Below are 15,753 nucleotides of genomic sequence, written 5' to 3'. Positions count from 1 at the left end.
CCAGCCAGATAAAATTCGAATAGCACGTTGTCGACCCTTAGGTAGGAATTACGTAAATAGAAGACTTTTTCGAAAAAAATTTTTTTTGTTAATTAAGTATTTTTGGACACGTACATGCATTTTAAAACATAATTATGTCTTAGGCCTCGTCCGGATAAATAATAATGTAGTCACGCTTTCGCGCGCCTCGTCAACAGAATTCAGATCTGTTCCAAAAAGAATAGCTTGCGCCACGGCTCGGGCGAGTCCATTCCGTGCGATCCGTGACGGGCCCGTGATCGGATCCGTGACTGTTCATTGTGCTTCCTTTTGCCCTATAGTCATCAGGTTCATGTACAAGAGTGTTGTTTTCAGTCATTCGAGATGGGAAAACATTCCCGCAAACATCATGTTTGTTCTCCAAGGCGTCATAAGTCTCGGAATAATCCGATCCCGATCTCGCCTAAGATTACGAACTCGCGATCGTTCCCGCGGATCTGACCATTCTCGAGGTTATGATTCTCGTATTAAGAGCTCTCCTTCACCTCGCCGCAACTCATCTCCGGGCTCGGAAGAAATTCCCACAGGCGATGCTACGATCCAAAGGTTTCTCTCGCTGCTCGAGACACAAAACAATCGCCTCAACGCCTTGGAGGTTAAGGCGCTCATACCACATCAGCACCTAGAAAAACAAAAACAGACGGTCCGCGATGACCGGGGCTCTGATCCAGGTATGTCCCCTTGTTGACCCTCTCTCTTTTCCGGTGAAAGGAAATTGGCAAAGAGGGAACATAACCAATTATTCCTTGCTAGGCTCCCTTTCTCTTATTGAATTCGTGCTTTCGTTACATAATTGCAGGAGAAGTCCCTCTCGTTACCTTTGCGGACAAGATCGAGTAAGACCTTACCTCCGACCGAGCCGTCCTTGGCGGACGCGCTCATTGCGGTATCTGCACAGCCCCCAGTCAATTTATCCTGGGAACCTGCGCTTTTCGAGTTCACCCAAAAAGCTGTTCGGGAAGGCATTCATGAGGCACTGCGTACTCAACTTCTCAATAAATACGAAGCCAAAGACGAGCTGGCAGCTCTGGGCACACCCAAGCTCAATAAAATATTGGTCCCAATCCTCAAGTCGTCGTCATTGGCAATTAAAAGAGACGAATACCAGATGCAAGAGCAGAAACAGGTCGCGGCATGTCTGAGAGCCCTAAGTTCGGAGTTATCGGAGCTCATAAAGCCTGATATATCCAATCTCCTCCCACAGGGAAGCCGTGACGCTTTGCTGCAGATAGCTGATGGGATTCGTCTCCTTGCGGATCATCAACATAACCTCTTCTTGACCAGGAGAGCCTTCAGTAATTATTTAGATTAAGGGACACTGCGCCGATGATCTTGACCTTGCCATATGTTGTCAAGGACATGACCCTGAGTAACTTTTCCTTATAATTTAATCAGCGGTCATTGTTCGTTAAAGAGTTATTAACCAAAGAACCGAACCTAAGTTCTCGTTATCGACCGCTTCTAGCTGCGACGAGGAAATCGCTCGCCTCATGGCTAGAGGCGCGATTGCTGTTGTCGAGCCATCCGCAAATCAGTTTCTGTCATCTTTCTTTCCAGTCAAAAAACCTTCTGGAGGCGTAAGATTTGTGTTAAATTTAAAAGATCTAAATACGTATTTATCACCCTCGCATTTCAAGCTGGAAGATTGGAGAACCGTGGTCCAGCTATTGCTTCCAGGAACATATATGGCGACCTTGGACTTGGAGGATGCCTACTTTTCGGTCCCGATCCATCCAGATGACAGGAAATTTCTGTTTTTAATGGAGGGACACAGTTTATGCTTTCGCCGCTCTCCCTTTTGGTCTATCTACGGCACCCTTCATTTTCACTAAGATTCTGCGTCCTGTGACGGCCCACCTACGGTGCCAAGGATTTTCGTCGGTCGTCTATCTGGACGACTTCCTTCTACTAGGCCTTTCCCGAGAGGATTGCCAAGATAACGTGCACAAACACATAGAGATTCTATTCTTCTTGGGCTTTATCATCAACTTCGAGAAATCGGATTTAGATCCTTTAACCTCAAAAAAATATCTCGGCTTTTATACAATTCGACTTGACAAGCCATGTCGATCCCTCAGGCCCGGCGGGAAAATCTATCGCGATTGGTGCTGGCTTTTATGAATAAGCAACGCAGTTCTATTCGGGACTTCGCTGCCTTGATCGGATTATTAATTTCAGTTTGCCCAGCCTTCCGTTATAGCCTAATTTATACGAAACCTCTGGAAGTGACAACGCCCTCATTTCTGCAGGTGGCTCCTATGACGCAATCATGGATATTCCACAAATCTTGCAGGAGGATTTTTGTTGGTGGCGCAAAGCTCTCTCGGACCACGACCACGCTAACAAGTTCTGCTTTGGTCAGTACGTTTGCGAGATCCTCACAGACGCCTTCTTGATCGGTTGGGGCGCTTGCTGGGGATGGCCTCGAGCAAACTCATGGATGGTGATCCAGCGAGGAAAGCTCTCGTTACATTAACGAGCTGGAATTATTAGCCGCCTTTTACGGCCTGAAATGTTTTGTTTTTAGCGCGATTGCGAAATCTTGCTACGTTTAGACAATGCCACAGCGCTTTCATATGTTAATCGATTTGGATCGGTGAAACACCGGCATCTCTCAAATATCTCCAAGAAAATTTGGCAATGGTGCTAGCAAAGAAACATATTTCTCTTCGCGTCATATATTGCATCTCTCAACAACAAGATTGCCGACGAGGAATCTCGCTGCCTAAATATCGACTTCGAGTGATCCTTATCGGGGGAGACCTTTAATACAATTATCAAGGACTTCGGTCCTTTTGATCTCTTCGCGTCAATTCTAAACGCTAAATGTGAGCAATATGTCTCATGGCGCCCGGACCCAGGTTCTGTCACAGTAGACGCCTTTACCTTCTCCGGGAAGGATATTTACGCATTCCTTCCATTTATTGATCCCTCGAGTCCTCAGAAAGATTGTGGAAAAAGGGACGGAAGGAGTTTTGGTGGTTCCTTGGTGGCCGAGTCAGCCCTGGTTCGCAATATTTCAACAATTACTTACAATCAACCCACTCATCTTACAACCTGATGATAATTTGCTTCTTTCCCCACTCAGGACCAGGCATCCGGCTCACAAGACGCTATCCCTGGGAGTTGCCAGATTATCCGAGAAGTGTTTAGACTCCGACAAGTATCAGAGGCAGCAATGGAAACACTGATGGCATCACTAGCCCCTGCAATCGTGAAGCAGTACGCCCGTTCTCTTCGTTCCTGGTGGGAGTTTTGCCTGCGGCATAACTACCCACCGTTTGTTCCGCTTCCAAACCAAATTCTTGACTTTTTGGCGGCAGAGCTGACCGCGGTTGGCTCGTACTCCACACTAAACACCGCACGATCGGCCATTTCTCTTATATCGAAAAACGGCGTCGGAGACAACCCCCTAGTGAGGCGATTTTGTAAAGATGCTAGCATCTTTAAACCGCCGCGTCTCCGGTACGACTGAGTTTGGAACCCATCACCGGTTATCGCAAAACTGGGTGAGCAGTTTCCCCACGAGGATTTGACTCTCAAAACTGTCACCAAAAAACTGGTCCTACTCATGGCTCTTGCATCGGGACAGCGCTGCCAAACTTTAGCTTTTATAAAAATATCTCAATTTTTTTTTAAACCGAAAGAGTTTTCCTTCGAGTCCCGGATCGAGTAAAAACGTCGGGGTGATCTGGGAGATCTCAGCCACTCCTAGTGTTTCCGCGTTTTGTCGACCACGACAATCTTTGTTTGTGCAAACTTTTAGAACATTATATCTCGTGGACTACGGCCCTTCGTTCCAACGACTGCGACTCCTTATTCATATCATATAAGCGCCCTTATGGCTCCGTTTCAGTGCAAACTGTTAGTAGATGGATTCGCGAATCTCTGTGGAAATGTGGAATCAGCGACATATTTACTGCTCATAGCACGAGACACGCGTCGACCTCGCTAGCGGCAAAAAGAGGCGTCGCAATTGATATACTTTATAGAGCAGCCAGTTGAACTGGCTCGTCACGGGTTTTTGCCAATTTTTATAATAGGCCAATAGTAAGTCCGTACGAATTTGCGAGCAGTATCTTGTCCACCTGATCTCCCCCTTCAAAAAAAAGAACGGAATGCATTGGTGATTAACCACGTAACCTAAGGACTTTTATACATCTCTATACATTTAAATAACAACAAACAAATATGAGCATCAAACTTGTTCAACTTGTATCTCTTGTACACTTCTCTGCCCTAATAGGTAATCGGCAAATCGCTCGATCTGAACATCTACATTATTATTCATCCGGACGAGGCTTAAGACATAATTGTAAGATTAAACGAACTTACCTAGTGAGGTTCGATCTAAATTATGTCGGAGCCTCGTCCAGATAAACCTCCCACCCTGAAAGAACAAAGGTGCTAATCTTTTCCTTCTTCTGATCCGGGTTCACTCCAGTTGAGACCAGATATTCATGAGCGCTTTGCCCCAGCTCTGAAAACATGAGCGGGGCCCGTTGCGGATCGCACGGAATGGACTCGCCCGAGCTGTGGCGCAAACTATTTTTTTTGGAACAGATTTGAATTCTGTTTACAAGGCGCGCAAAATCGCGACTACATTATTATTCATCCGGACGAGGCCCCGACATAATTTAGATCGAACTTCACTAGGTAAGTTCGTTTAATCTTACAATTATGTATATATTTTAAGTTGAACATCTACAATGGAAGTTAGAAATCCAGAATACTTTAATCAGACAATAACATGTAGCAATGTCGGCAAATATTGGGAAGATTGGACATTAACTAATAAATTTAAAAAAAAAGTTGTTTTTATTGTTTATATAAAAATGATAAAAGGACCAATCAATGCTGTGCTCGATACAATAAACCCGTTTGCGATGATCATCGTTTAAATTGCTGTCACGACTGCTTTTAAACTGTTCCTTTTCTATTTTTATAACAAAATTTTGTATTTTTACTATGTATTAAATAATGATTTGTTAAAACTTTAACCTGAAAAAAATTGTTGATCTATTAATGTTTTCCTATTTTACAACGCTATATCATCCTCGAAAAAATAATATATGCGTAATAAATAGATTTATTCCAAAACATATTAACAAAGACGTTAATATGTTACATTTTTAGACGAATTTTATTAATATTTGATGATTTATTTTACAAACTTATTTTAAATACGCAAATAAGAAAATAATCTTTGATTTTTTACTATTAAATAACAATTAATTTACTTCTATATATGATTAATTATATTATGTACTACAGAGAGGCCTACATTTGTGCACAGTACAATTGGACACGTTGCAATTGCCCACCGTGCTATTAGACACGAAACATTGCACACCGTTCAATTGCGCACAGTTTGGACACAGTTCGATTGGACACCGTTCGATTGAACACAGTTCGATTGGTCACAGTTCTATTGGACACAGTTCAATTGCGCACCGTTTGATTGCGCACCGTTCGATTGCGCACCGTTCAATTGCACACCATTTAAGTTGCAAACTCATATGGTGCAGTGAATGCTTTACACACATACACACACACACACACACACACACACACACACACACACACACACACACACACACACACACACACACACACACGGGTCGGGGGGGTGCAAGGAAAGCCTTCGGCCACCCCCCCCCTCCCGCACTCACCCCGTCCAAGTCGCTAACCTATATACACATTGCAAACGCATAATGTATAAATAATTAATATGCGTTTGATTGAACGGTGTGCAATTGAACGGTGTACAATCGAACGGTGCGCAATCGAACGGTGCGCAATCGAACGGTGCGCAATCGAACGGTGTTCAATCGAACGGTGTCTAATCGAACGGTGTCCAATCGAACGGTGCGCAATTGAACGATGCGCAATGTTTCGTGTCTAATAGCATGGTGGGCAATTGCAACGTGTCCAATTGTATTGTGCGCCAATAAACCTCTACCTGTGTTACAGGCAAAAATCTCACCTTTGCATTTCTTCATACAGTTTTGTAATATGTTACTATTTGCAGGTAATTCTAAGTGCTTGGAACTTTTAGACTGATATTACTGAAATATTTATACCTGTATGTTTGGAGGGATATCAATTTCTCCGGATGCGAAATGTGCAAAATAAACGAATTTACACTCGAAGGACCAGAGGGAGTGTATCGCGGTCTCCGTCAATGCAAAAAAAGCGAATGCGAAACAAAATAAAAGCGCCTCACCTCCCAGCACGTACCTTGGCTCCTCGTGGCGAATCCCGCATGTATGCAAGGCTGGGCAGGTAGCAAGCAAGAGTGTGAAACAAGCAGGCAGCAGGCAAAAGTGCAAGCAAGGCCGGTAGCAAGCAAAGATCCGTGCACTTATATAATATCGCTTGATGTAAGAATGTGATGTGTTCTCGAGAACGGCTGGTCAATGAATTTTCGCCGATGCGGTCCTGCAACGTGTGTCCAGCAAGTATTCTGCTCTCGGCAATCGCTACCATCGGTGGATGAGCGATGCCAGCACCGATTGGTGAGTCGCACAAAGTATTAAGAGACACGATAGTGGTGTCAAGTGAATGCGCAGCGCGAGCCCGACCGTGCTCTTTACGCGAGTACGCGACCTGCGAGCACCTGAGATATGGGATCTCAAAAACGGCTAAACCGATCGAGTTCTAACCAAGTTCAATCGAAAGCTTGGGGATTTGTATAAGAAAACTGTTTTTATTTTTCCTTTACGTAATTTATGGGAGGAGATATCATGACGCAAAGTCCAAATGTCAAAAATTTCGTGTAAGATACGTCGTCGTCGTCGTCGTCGTCGTTGTCGTCAACCTTGTAGGTACGTAAGGGGCAAGAAGCAAGACGAGGAAATGTACCCAGTCCGTCTCTTTTCAACGTCTAGGTCCGTCCTTTTCTATTACGTGTATCTGTATCTTGACCCCCCACTCCTGAAATGAGCAGGTCAGCTGTCTGCTGGCCTGCTCGCGTCGCGGCGTCAGTCACGTGGATTGCCAGTGGCTCGCGCTAAGTGACGTGTAGTGTGAGATTATAATATCTTACAATAAATCTTGAAAATATGTGAAATATATGAGATTTTCATGCTAAATGTTTTTATATTATTATTTTATTGTAACATAGATGTATTAATTAAACATTTAACTGAGGTATGTTACTTTTTTATTCAATTTTATACTGGCGTCGATGAGACAGATAAGATGTGTGCATCAGTTAAATGTTGCCGTAATTGTTAACAGAAACAAATGAAATATTTACAACTTTTATTTAATCTACGCCACACTTTATTTATTTATTTAATCAACATCAATGTAAAATTAAACATTAATCAATGAGTAACAAGCTCAGATTTTACACTGGTGTTGATGAGATTGATAGATAAGATGTTGTGTGATATAAAATTGTGATCAATTAAATGTTGCTGTAAATGCAGCATTGCAGAATAAAACTTTCAATGGTTTTAATAATACTAATTTTGTTCCTTACTTTACTAGTAACGTATATAATTGCCAGTACCTTGGTGACAAAAGATAATTCTTATTCGTATAACTGTTGTGCCCCTTATTAGAAAGAGACATGATATTTGGGAATCGCTGTCGTAACTCCTCGGATCAGGTTCCGTGAGAGATAAAGCCAATTGTAGAATAACACTTTACTATATTTTCTTACACTGAGTTACAATAATTCGTACAAATGATATGTTGAACGACACAGGAACGTCGCTGTATGACACGCAAGTAAGCCCGCTTGTCTGTACATCGGTGTATATATACACCGATTTTGGGCGTATTACCGGGGAGGGTATTTCCGCGGTCACTGGCCTTTGGTCAGTGCATTTACTTAGCCAGCAATTGCTAGCTACGCAGATTCCACCCCAAAATCAGGAGATTTTGGGTGTCGTTTATTAAGCAACGGGGTGCATTGCCCGGTGCGACGCCTGGTATGTAGGCCGGGCGATGCTCACGCGCGAGGTGTAACTTGACACCTTTTATCGTTCACGACATTTCTTGTGTGAGTGCATCACACTCACAACATAACGTTATCAATGTTTAACAAATGCACAACGCGTTACTATAATTTCTACACGCAAATGAATTTATCTAAGTAATAATAATCGGTATAGCTAACAATTTAAGATAGAGTAAGGAACGAAGATTTAAGCTAATGATGTACAATATATACAAAGGCGATACGCCGAACATGTATTTTAAGTTTGCCCACAATCTTTTTAACTGCTCTTCTTGAACCATATAAACCGTTATTTTTTGCATTCTCGGCATACTCCTCAGTTATGAGTTTCTATGCACTTCATTATTTCATCAAAATACGTCCATCTGTTTGTTTTTGGATTTTCAACAATATCCTTATATTGTTGAATTATTGAAAGCAATAAAATTTTTCCATCCATTGAAAAATTTCTTTTTGAAGCATTTGGTAACATATTAACCTGTAGTAATTAGTTGAATGGTGGTGATTATTTATAAACATGGTTGTGCAATCAAATAAAATTTTACCTATTATATTATTGTAGTAATGATAATATGATGTGAGAAAGAAAGACAAAATATCAGAATAACTTAATAAGCGAAAGGATATATATATTTGTTCTTTAAATTATTTTACAAGTTTAACGCAAGATAAAAACTTTTGGCTCGCGACTCGCGCTGTCGTTATTGCTCCGGCATCTCGTCGCGAACTGCCTGGACCCCCGAATCACCGAACGTTCCGGCGCGAAAGTACAATGCAAGGCAGACACGAATTGTTCACGTGAAAACATACAGTCAGAGCGTGTACAAGACTTCGGAACAGCTGTGAAGATCACGCATGTACATATTCGCTCCTACATTATATTATGTTATATTACCTTTTTCCATGTTTCTTCACATAAACTGTTTCTTGCAATCTTTACATACAAACTCTCTCTCTCTCTCTCTCTCTCACACACACACACACACACACACACACACACACACACACACACACACACACACACACACACACACACACACACACACACACACACACACACACACACACACACACACACACACACATATAATGTTATTGTTTGTCTTTCTCGTGCTCTATGCTCTATCTTTTTTTGAACCATAGATTACGAAATAATCAAGATCAGCTTTCACAATATAAAGAAACGACTTGAGATTAGAGAAATTCTTACGTCTCAAGATGTAAGAAACAACTATGAATTCAGACCAAAGAGCGTGAAATTTTACGTAAAAAATTTACGTCCGGCAGACTCCACGATTTCCCTTCGTCAGAAAAACAAATAACTTACGGAAGAAATTCCGTTTCATCGATCTCCGATAATTTTTTTTATGCGTGATGACAAACATGGATGGACGAAGCGATCAAGTTGATAATTTCGACTCCTTTTGAACATCAAGTCAACAAATAATAAATTCTGAATGTGGAAATACAAAAAGATTTCACGTTTCCTCATAAAAAAATGAGCAATAAAGAATCCAAGCATTAGCAAAATAAATAACCGTTTCCTCCATCTGCAAATCTTACCGTAGCACGTCTAGCACAATAAAGAACTATTTATCTTTTAAACCCAAAGGGAAGATAACGCGATAGGTCGCATCCCTTCGATAAAATTAAAGGAATGTGGGAGGAATCAGAGAAACTTTCGACTCAACGTATGATTGGTCAAAAAGGAAAAACTATTTCTTCAATAAGAAAACTTAGAATTCACCCACTACATAATCCTGAAAAAGAGTCCTACCAATCAGAATATTTGAACCATCTACATTTGGATCCTCCCTCTATAAGACTCTGCATATACAAAACCAAATCTTGAAAACGTTTGGCAGTAGTAGTTTTTCACCCTAGTTAGTAGTCAGTAATCAGTAACGAATAAGAGAGTTAGTTAGTTAGTTAGTTAGTAAGTCAGTTGGTTAGTAATCACGTAGAGTCAGTGCGCGAACAAACATTAGTACCGTTCCATCCGGTCAAAAAAATCTATTCGATTCCGACAGATTTGTTCGAGAACCAGTAATGAATAAGTCCCACAATAACAATTTCTTTCTTTTGTTTTTACGTTACTCATCTGCTCCCTTCCGTTTTAATTCTTTAAGACACGTTCCTATTATTTTATAAATAATTCCCACATAGTGTTCCTCGACTCTCCTCTCCAGCTACCACATTCGAAGAACTAAGTGTTTCTCGACCTTCCTCTCCTCCTACCCCCTTCGAAGAACTTAGTGTTCCTCGATCCTCCCTTTCGTCTCCAATTACTGAAGAACATGAACACGTTCCTCCGATATTCTCGACATATTCTTTTTGTAGTTCACCTCCACCTTCTTCAAATTACTCTCCCATAAGTTCCCTTGAATCCGAAGGCATTCCACCCCCACTCTCTCCCGCGCTATTCTTTATCCTCTTACCATTTCAAGTATCTCTGTTTTCCTCATGAAACTATTTAGTAAACCCCTCGACTATTTCTTAGCTCCGCGTTTACCGTTATAACTATAGAATTTAAAAACAAAAATCTTTGTTTCCCCTTCTCCCCCCACCACATACTTATTTAATATTTGTACAACTATATTCATACTCGCTATGCGTTTTAAATTCGATTATACCGTTATTACGAAATTGTCAAACCACGACTTCAGCGTATATTTATATTTTCTTTTTATTTTCATTTTTATTTGTTATTAGAATAAATATTTTTGTTAATTTTATGTAAAACTTTATCATTTATTTTAATTAATAACAACCTCCCCTCATCCCGAACAAAGACTGCACCTGGTCCAATCCCGAGTTAAAGCGATTCAATTCGTTAACTCGAAACTTGGACCGACGGACGTACGACTCGAAACGGGTTATAGCGGGCTTATCGGCACGTTGACCTATATTTTTGAGTCATAAAAAGTGAGTTCGACTCGAGGTATCTACCCTCTCTTAATCTGTGTGCCTACGGGAATTCTACACGTTTTGTTACGTTCTTCCCTGCTTTACCTATTCTCCCTGAAATATCCTTCCTACCAAATAAAAAGTTAAATTTTATAGAGCTGGACGTAACAAAAATAATACTTTTCAATTTTTTAACCTTTAACGTTGCAAGTAAAGTTGTTAATATTACAAATACGTTCGCTTGAGCGTTAATAGCGTTAATGACTAATAATTATAGCAATACACATTTTAGCACATATAATTTGCATGATTCGCTGAATTAATCTTAAAAACAAATTAAACGAAACAGAATTAAACAAAATAATGTTTTAAAATATATTTAAATTACTTGATCTTCACATACAATTTCGGAAGCTCTTTTCAATAATTTTTTTTATTAAAAGGTTTTTATAATACAACAATTTTATAATATTTCACTTTTTATTCTAACCTTACAAGAAAAGTGTCACGGGCGTTCGACGCCAATTTGATTCTCCTGAAATATATTGTTTAACACAAAAATTAAAGAGACACGTATTTTTGGTGTGTGAAATTTCATATTTGAAGGTCGAAACACTCCTTCGAAAAAAAAACGATTTTTCCCTTTCGGAACGAATACTGCCGGAAGTATAAAAGATAAAAAAAATTTTTATCTTTTAATATAAAAGTTGTACGGTTTCAAGAATACTTTGAAGTTGTAAAGAAAAAAATATTTAATTTTTTGTTTAACAAAATACCCTAACTTTCAAAGGAGTTTTACTCTATAAACATGAAATTCCGTACATAAAAAAAATAAGTGTCCCTTTGATTTTTGTGTTTAACAACATATTTCATAGAGATTCAAATTGACGTCAGACTGTGATACTTTTCTTGTCAGTATAATTTACAAAATGTAGAACGCTGCCCATATTTATTTGATGGTAGTGTATGTGCTGGAACTATCTTAGTTGGATAATCAGGCTGGTTCGTTCGATAATTCTCGCGTCAATTTGAGTTGTCGCGAGAAATAAATTACACTGTTGAGCACCTTATATAGGATTTATTGCATAACGATCGAGACAAAGGTTTAGTCCGTACAAATATGCAAAATACTAATTTCGACCGCAGCGAGAGTTTATCCCGAGAATTTATCCCGCGCATTCTTCGCTCCTTAACTGAGTACCAAACAGGTAGTGTCAGGACTGTCGAACTCTAGCGTTATTTTTGGTCCAATGGTCTAGCGCGCATTATATCCTGATCAAGGATCATATTCTTGAAATAACAATCTGAATGTAAAAATGTACAGCATTGATCGATAAAAAAGTATATTTTCTATTCTTATTTATTTAATTTTCAATTTTCATTTTATTAAATTTAAAATGATAAAATTAAAAATAAAATTATTTTTTCAATATTTTATTACTTTCAATATAATACATAATACCAAGATTGGGAAGTAACGCGTTACTTATAACGCCGTTATCTTTACAGTTACTTTTTTGGTAACGGACTGGTAACGGCGTTACTTTTTTTCTATAACTGTAACGGTAATGAATTTAACAGTTACCTTTACCATTACATTTTATGGTTTGAATTTTCTACTTATGACGTATCATAATTTTTACATTTTCAATTCCGATATTCACAGTTAAAATCATTTTATAAAAACAGTTTTAAGATATCATGATGATTAATGGGCGCGTTCAGCAGACAGAGCGGATCAGTGAGCGCTCAGTAATTCTTTACTATGATTGGTTTCTGCTTCTAAATCCAATGAAGAACTAAAGGTAAAAACCAATCATATTAGAGAATCACTGAGCGCTCACTGATCCGCTCCATCTGCTAAACGCGCCCAATTACAGAGCCGTAGTTCTTATGAACAAACTTTATAAATATCAGCCATTAAATTGCAAGACTGTTAGAAATTGAAAAAACTATTAAATTCAATACGATTTTACCAAGCAGCGCAGCTATTGAGAGAATGTTTAGTATTGGTAATATTAAACTTGTAGAAGTCATCTGAACGATGATATAATGGAATTAATATAAATCCGTTAAATTTTATTAATAATTTTTATCAATTTTTATTAAAAATTAATAAAAAATTATTAATAAAATTTAACGGATTTATATTTTGTAAAATAATTGATAATCCTATACCCTAATCCGAATAATCCTTGTAATTTTAAACATTTTAAGAAAACAATTGTATGTTTAATAAAATTATATCAAGAGTAAAAATATAAATTTGGCTATATTTATAAATTTAATTAACTAAAATTTTTTTATTTTGCAAATTAAAAAAAATACATTGCTTACGTAAATATTAAAAAAAAATATTTTACACATTTTTTATTTAATCTCGTTTTAGCATTAAAAAAGTAACAGAAAAAGTAACGAATCTTTACTTCTTATGTAACGATAACAAGTTAGTTTTGAGAATCAATAACAGTAACGAGTTACTTTTTTACTCGGTAACGATAATAAGTTACTTTTAAAAAGTAACTTTCCCACCCTTGCACAATACATACATAATAGTTCAATATGATACATACATAAGACATTATACACATACTATTTTAATGTACAAAAAACACCGTCAAATACTGCCAAATACGTCGCTTTTGAAAATGGACACAGAATCCAGTGATGATTCAGTAAATTCTTAATTTTATCGTTACACACACTCAGCAGACCACGTAGTTCAATAAACTTTAATAATCTGTACGTTTTTTGGTCCTCGTTCTTGAAGATAGACAGATTTAATTGAATCCAATGATGATTCAATAAACTCAATTAATGTTATCGTTAGACGCATCATGCGGTTTAATAAACTATTATAAGATTTTATCGTTAAACTTCGTTAAACACTTGACAACACCAGGAAGACTCGGCAGACCACGACCACATAACACTCGCGCTTGCCATATTGAATTTTAGCCACGTAGTTCCTAATTTTAAGAAGGTCGTGAATGCGAGGGCGTACATATACTAGACAAAACTTTTCCATAAGATTTATTGACCCTTAACTCATTACTGCAATTGTATATTACAATGCAATTATAAATAGTAACTATACAATTGCAGTAATGAGTTTAATTTAACTACTGTTATATATGTTGTACCTTGCGGTGTAACAAAATGATTTCTTGCCGTACCTTGCGGTGCGACAAAAGATCTTTATGGATTCGTTGCGGCCCAAGGAGTAGGAACTCGCGGAAGGCGGCTTTTGTTGACAGGGTCCACAAATCACTGACTCACTGATTTTATGATAATTTAATAAAAGGTTTATTTTTCTTGCGATAGACAATAGTTGCGGTCGGCAAAGGTGCCGCGTCGTGTTGCACAGAGTTGATTAGATACGGCGCGTGACTCACGAGCTGGCATATGCCTCGTGCGCTGTCGGCCAGTCAACGCACCAGCCACCTTAAGGAATTTAGCAAAGCCCAGCTTAGCAACAATTGTGTCACCGGAAATGCATATTTGCGTTTTGACAATTGTTGCTAAGCTTGCGAATATTTCCCGCGCGCCGGACGCACGCAGGAATGACCATATATGGTCATGCGTAGGGCCCGTTGCCCCACTATTATACCAAATCCGCGGCACTATATAAGCCGCTGCCAAACAGCGGGCCGCGGGATCTGACATTAGATAATCAAGCCGATACGTACAGCCTGCACGATTAGAACACGAAAGAGTTCGGGACTTAGCCGCAGCAAGACCTCGAGCGAGCAAAGATAGCGCGTCAGAAAAGTATACATTCAGCCATATATATTTTATAGCAAAGGAGTGAATTTGCTGGTACAAACTCACGAGCTTACGAGGTTTCCTGAACATTTGAAAATTTAAATCTTTTGGATTTCGCACTTGATAAGGACCTGAACTAAGGTCGAAACGTTGTGCAATTAGAGGAATAATAAATTGGCCAATTCGTTGACTACTAAAGAAATTTCAATTATTTGTAACCTTGACTGGTGACTACAAGGACATTATTATTTTGATTTATAATTTTATAACTTGATAAGATAACTTGATAAGGTTTAAATATACAGGATGATCCGAAACAACCCTTTGTCCTTAAAATGTCGTATTTCTGACTTAATTCTGAAACAATTTATTCTTCGAATAATTAGTTTTGTTTTAACCTAACTGGCCAGATTTCTTTCAAAATTATAGCACTACGTTTCGACATAAGGTTTTGCTCCTTTTCAAGTGCAGAATGGGTTACATTTCCTTTAACTTTCACAACATAATCGATCTATGACGTATGTCCAGATAAATCATCTTGTGGATATGTGGAGGTAACACATCATATCGTCTACATTTAAGTAAAAACGTTCTTTGTTGTCGGAGCATACCAATTTTCCTCGTTATGTTAATCCAGTTTTTCAGAGATCGAGTAGTGTTGTATCCATGTCGTTTTGTAATGGTGGTAAAAAATCCGTCGTTACTTTCAAACACCTTATTTTTGGTCAAAGGTGTAAAATAAAAGTATCTAAACTTTTTTCTTCACCAGTATGAGAATAAAGAAACTCGAATAATTAGTTTTGTTTTGACCTAACTGGCCAGATTTATTTCAAATTATAGCACTACGTTAGCATTACGTTAGCACTACGTTAGCACTAGTATAGCACTACCTCCACATATTCACAAGATTATTTATCTGGACATACGTCATAGATCGATTGTGTTGTGAAAGTTAAAGGAAATGTAACTCATTCTGCACTTGAAAAGAACCAAAACCTTATAGTCAAAACGTAGTGCTATAATTTTGAAATAAATCGGGCCAGTTAAGTCAAAACAAAGCTAATTATTGG

The 15,753-nt window shown here is 38.7% G+C and overlaps 1 protein-coding gene across 8 annotated transcripts in view; it reads left to right on the top strand.

Moving 5' to 3' along the window:
* LOC105831069 (cubilin) overlaps positions 1-15,753 on the top strand; it is a 644,426-nt gene that overhangs the window by 512,756 nt on the left and 115,917 nt on the right. For 2 of the 8 annotated variants that reach the window (XR_004964460.1, XM_036291399.1), the window contains one exon: positions 6,071-6,226. The exons of the other annotated variants lie outside the window; for them this stretch is intronic. Coding sequence is in view for 1 of the 2 variants with exons in the window: in XM_036291399.1 (XP_036147292.1) it covers positions 6,071-6,102 (32 nt within the window). In the remaining variant the exon portion in view is untranslated. Of the gene's footprint in view, positions 1-6,070; positions 6,227-15,753 lie in introns of those variants that run through there. 8 annotated transcript variants of the gene reach the window in all.

Source organism: Monomorium pharaonis, chromosome 8 (assembly GCF_013373865.1).
Source record: "Monomorium pharaonis isolate MP-MQ-018 chromosome 8, ASM1337386v2, whole genome shotgun sequence".
NCBI classification, from domain to species: domain Eukaryota; kingdom Metazoa; phylum Arthropoda; class Insecta; order Hymenoptera; family Formicidae; genus Monomorium; species Monomorium pharaonis.
This window is presented reverse-complemented; position numbering and strand designations above follow the sequence as displayed.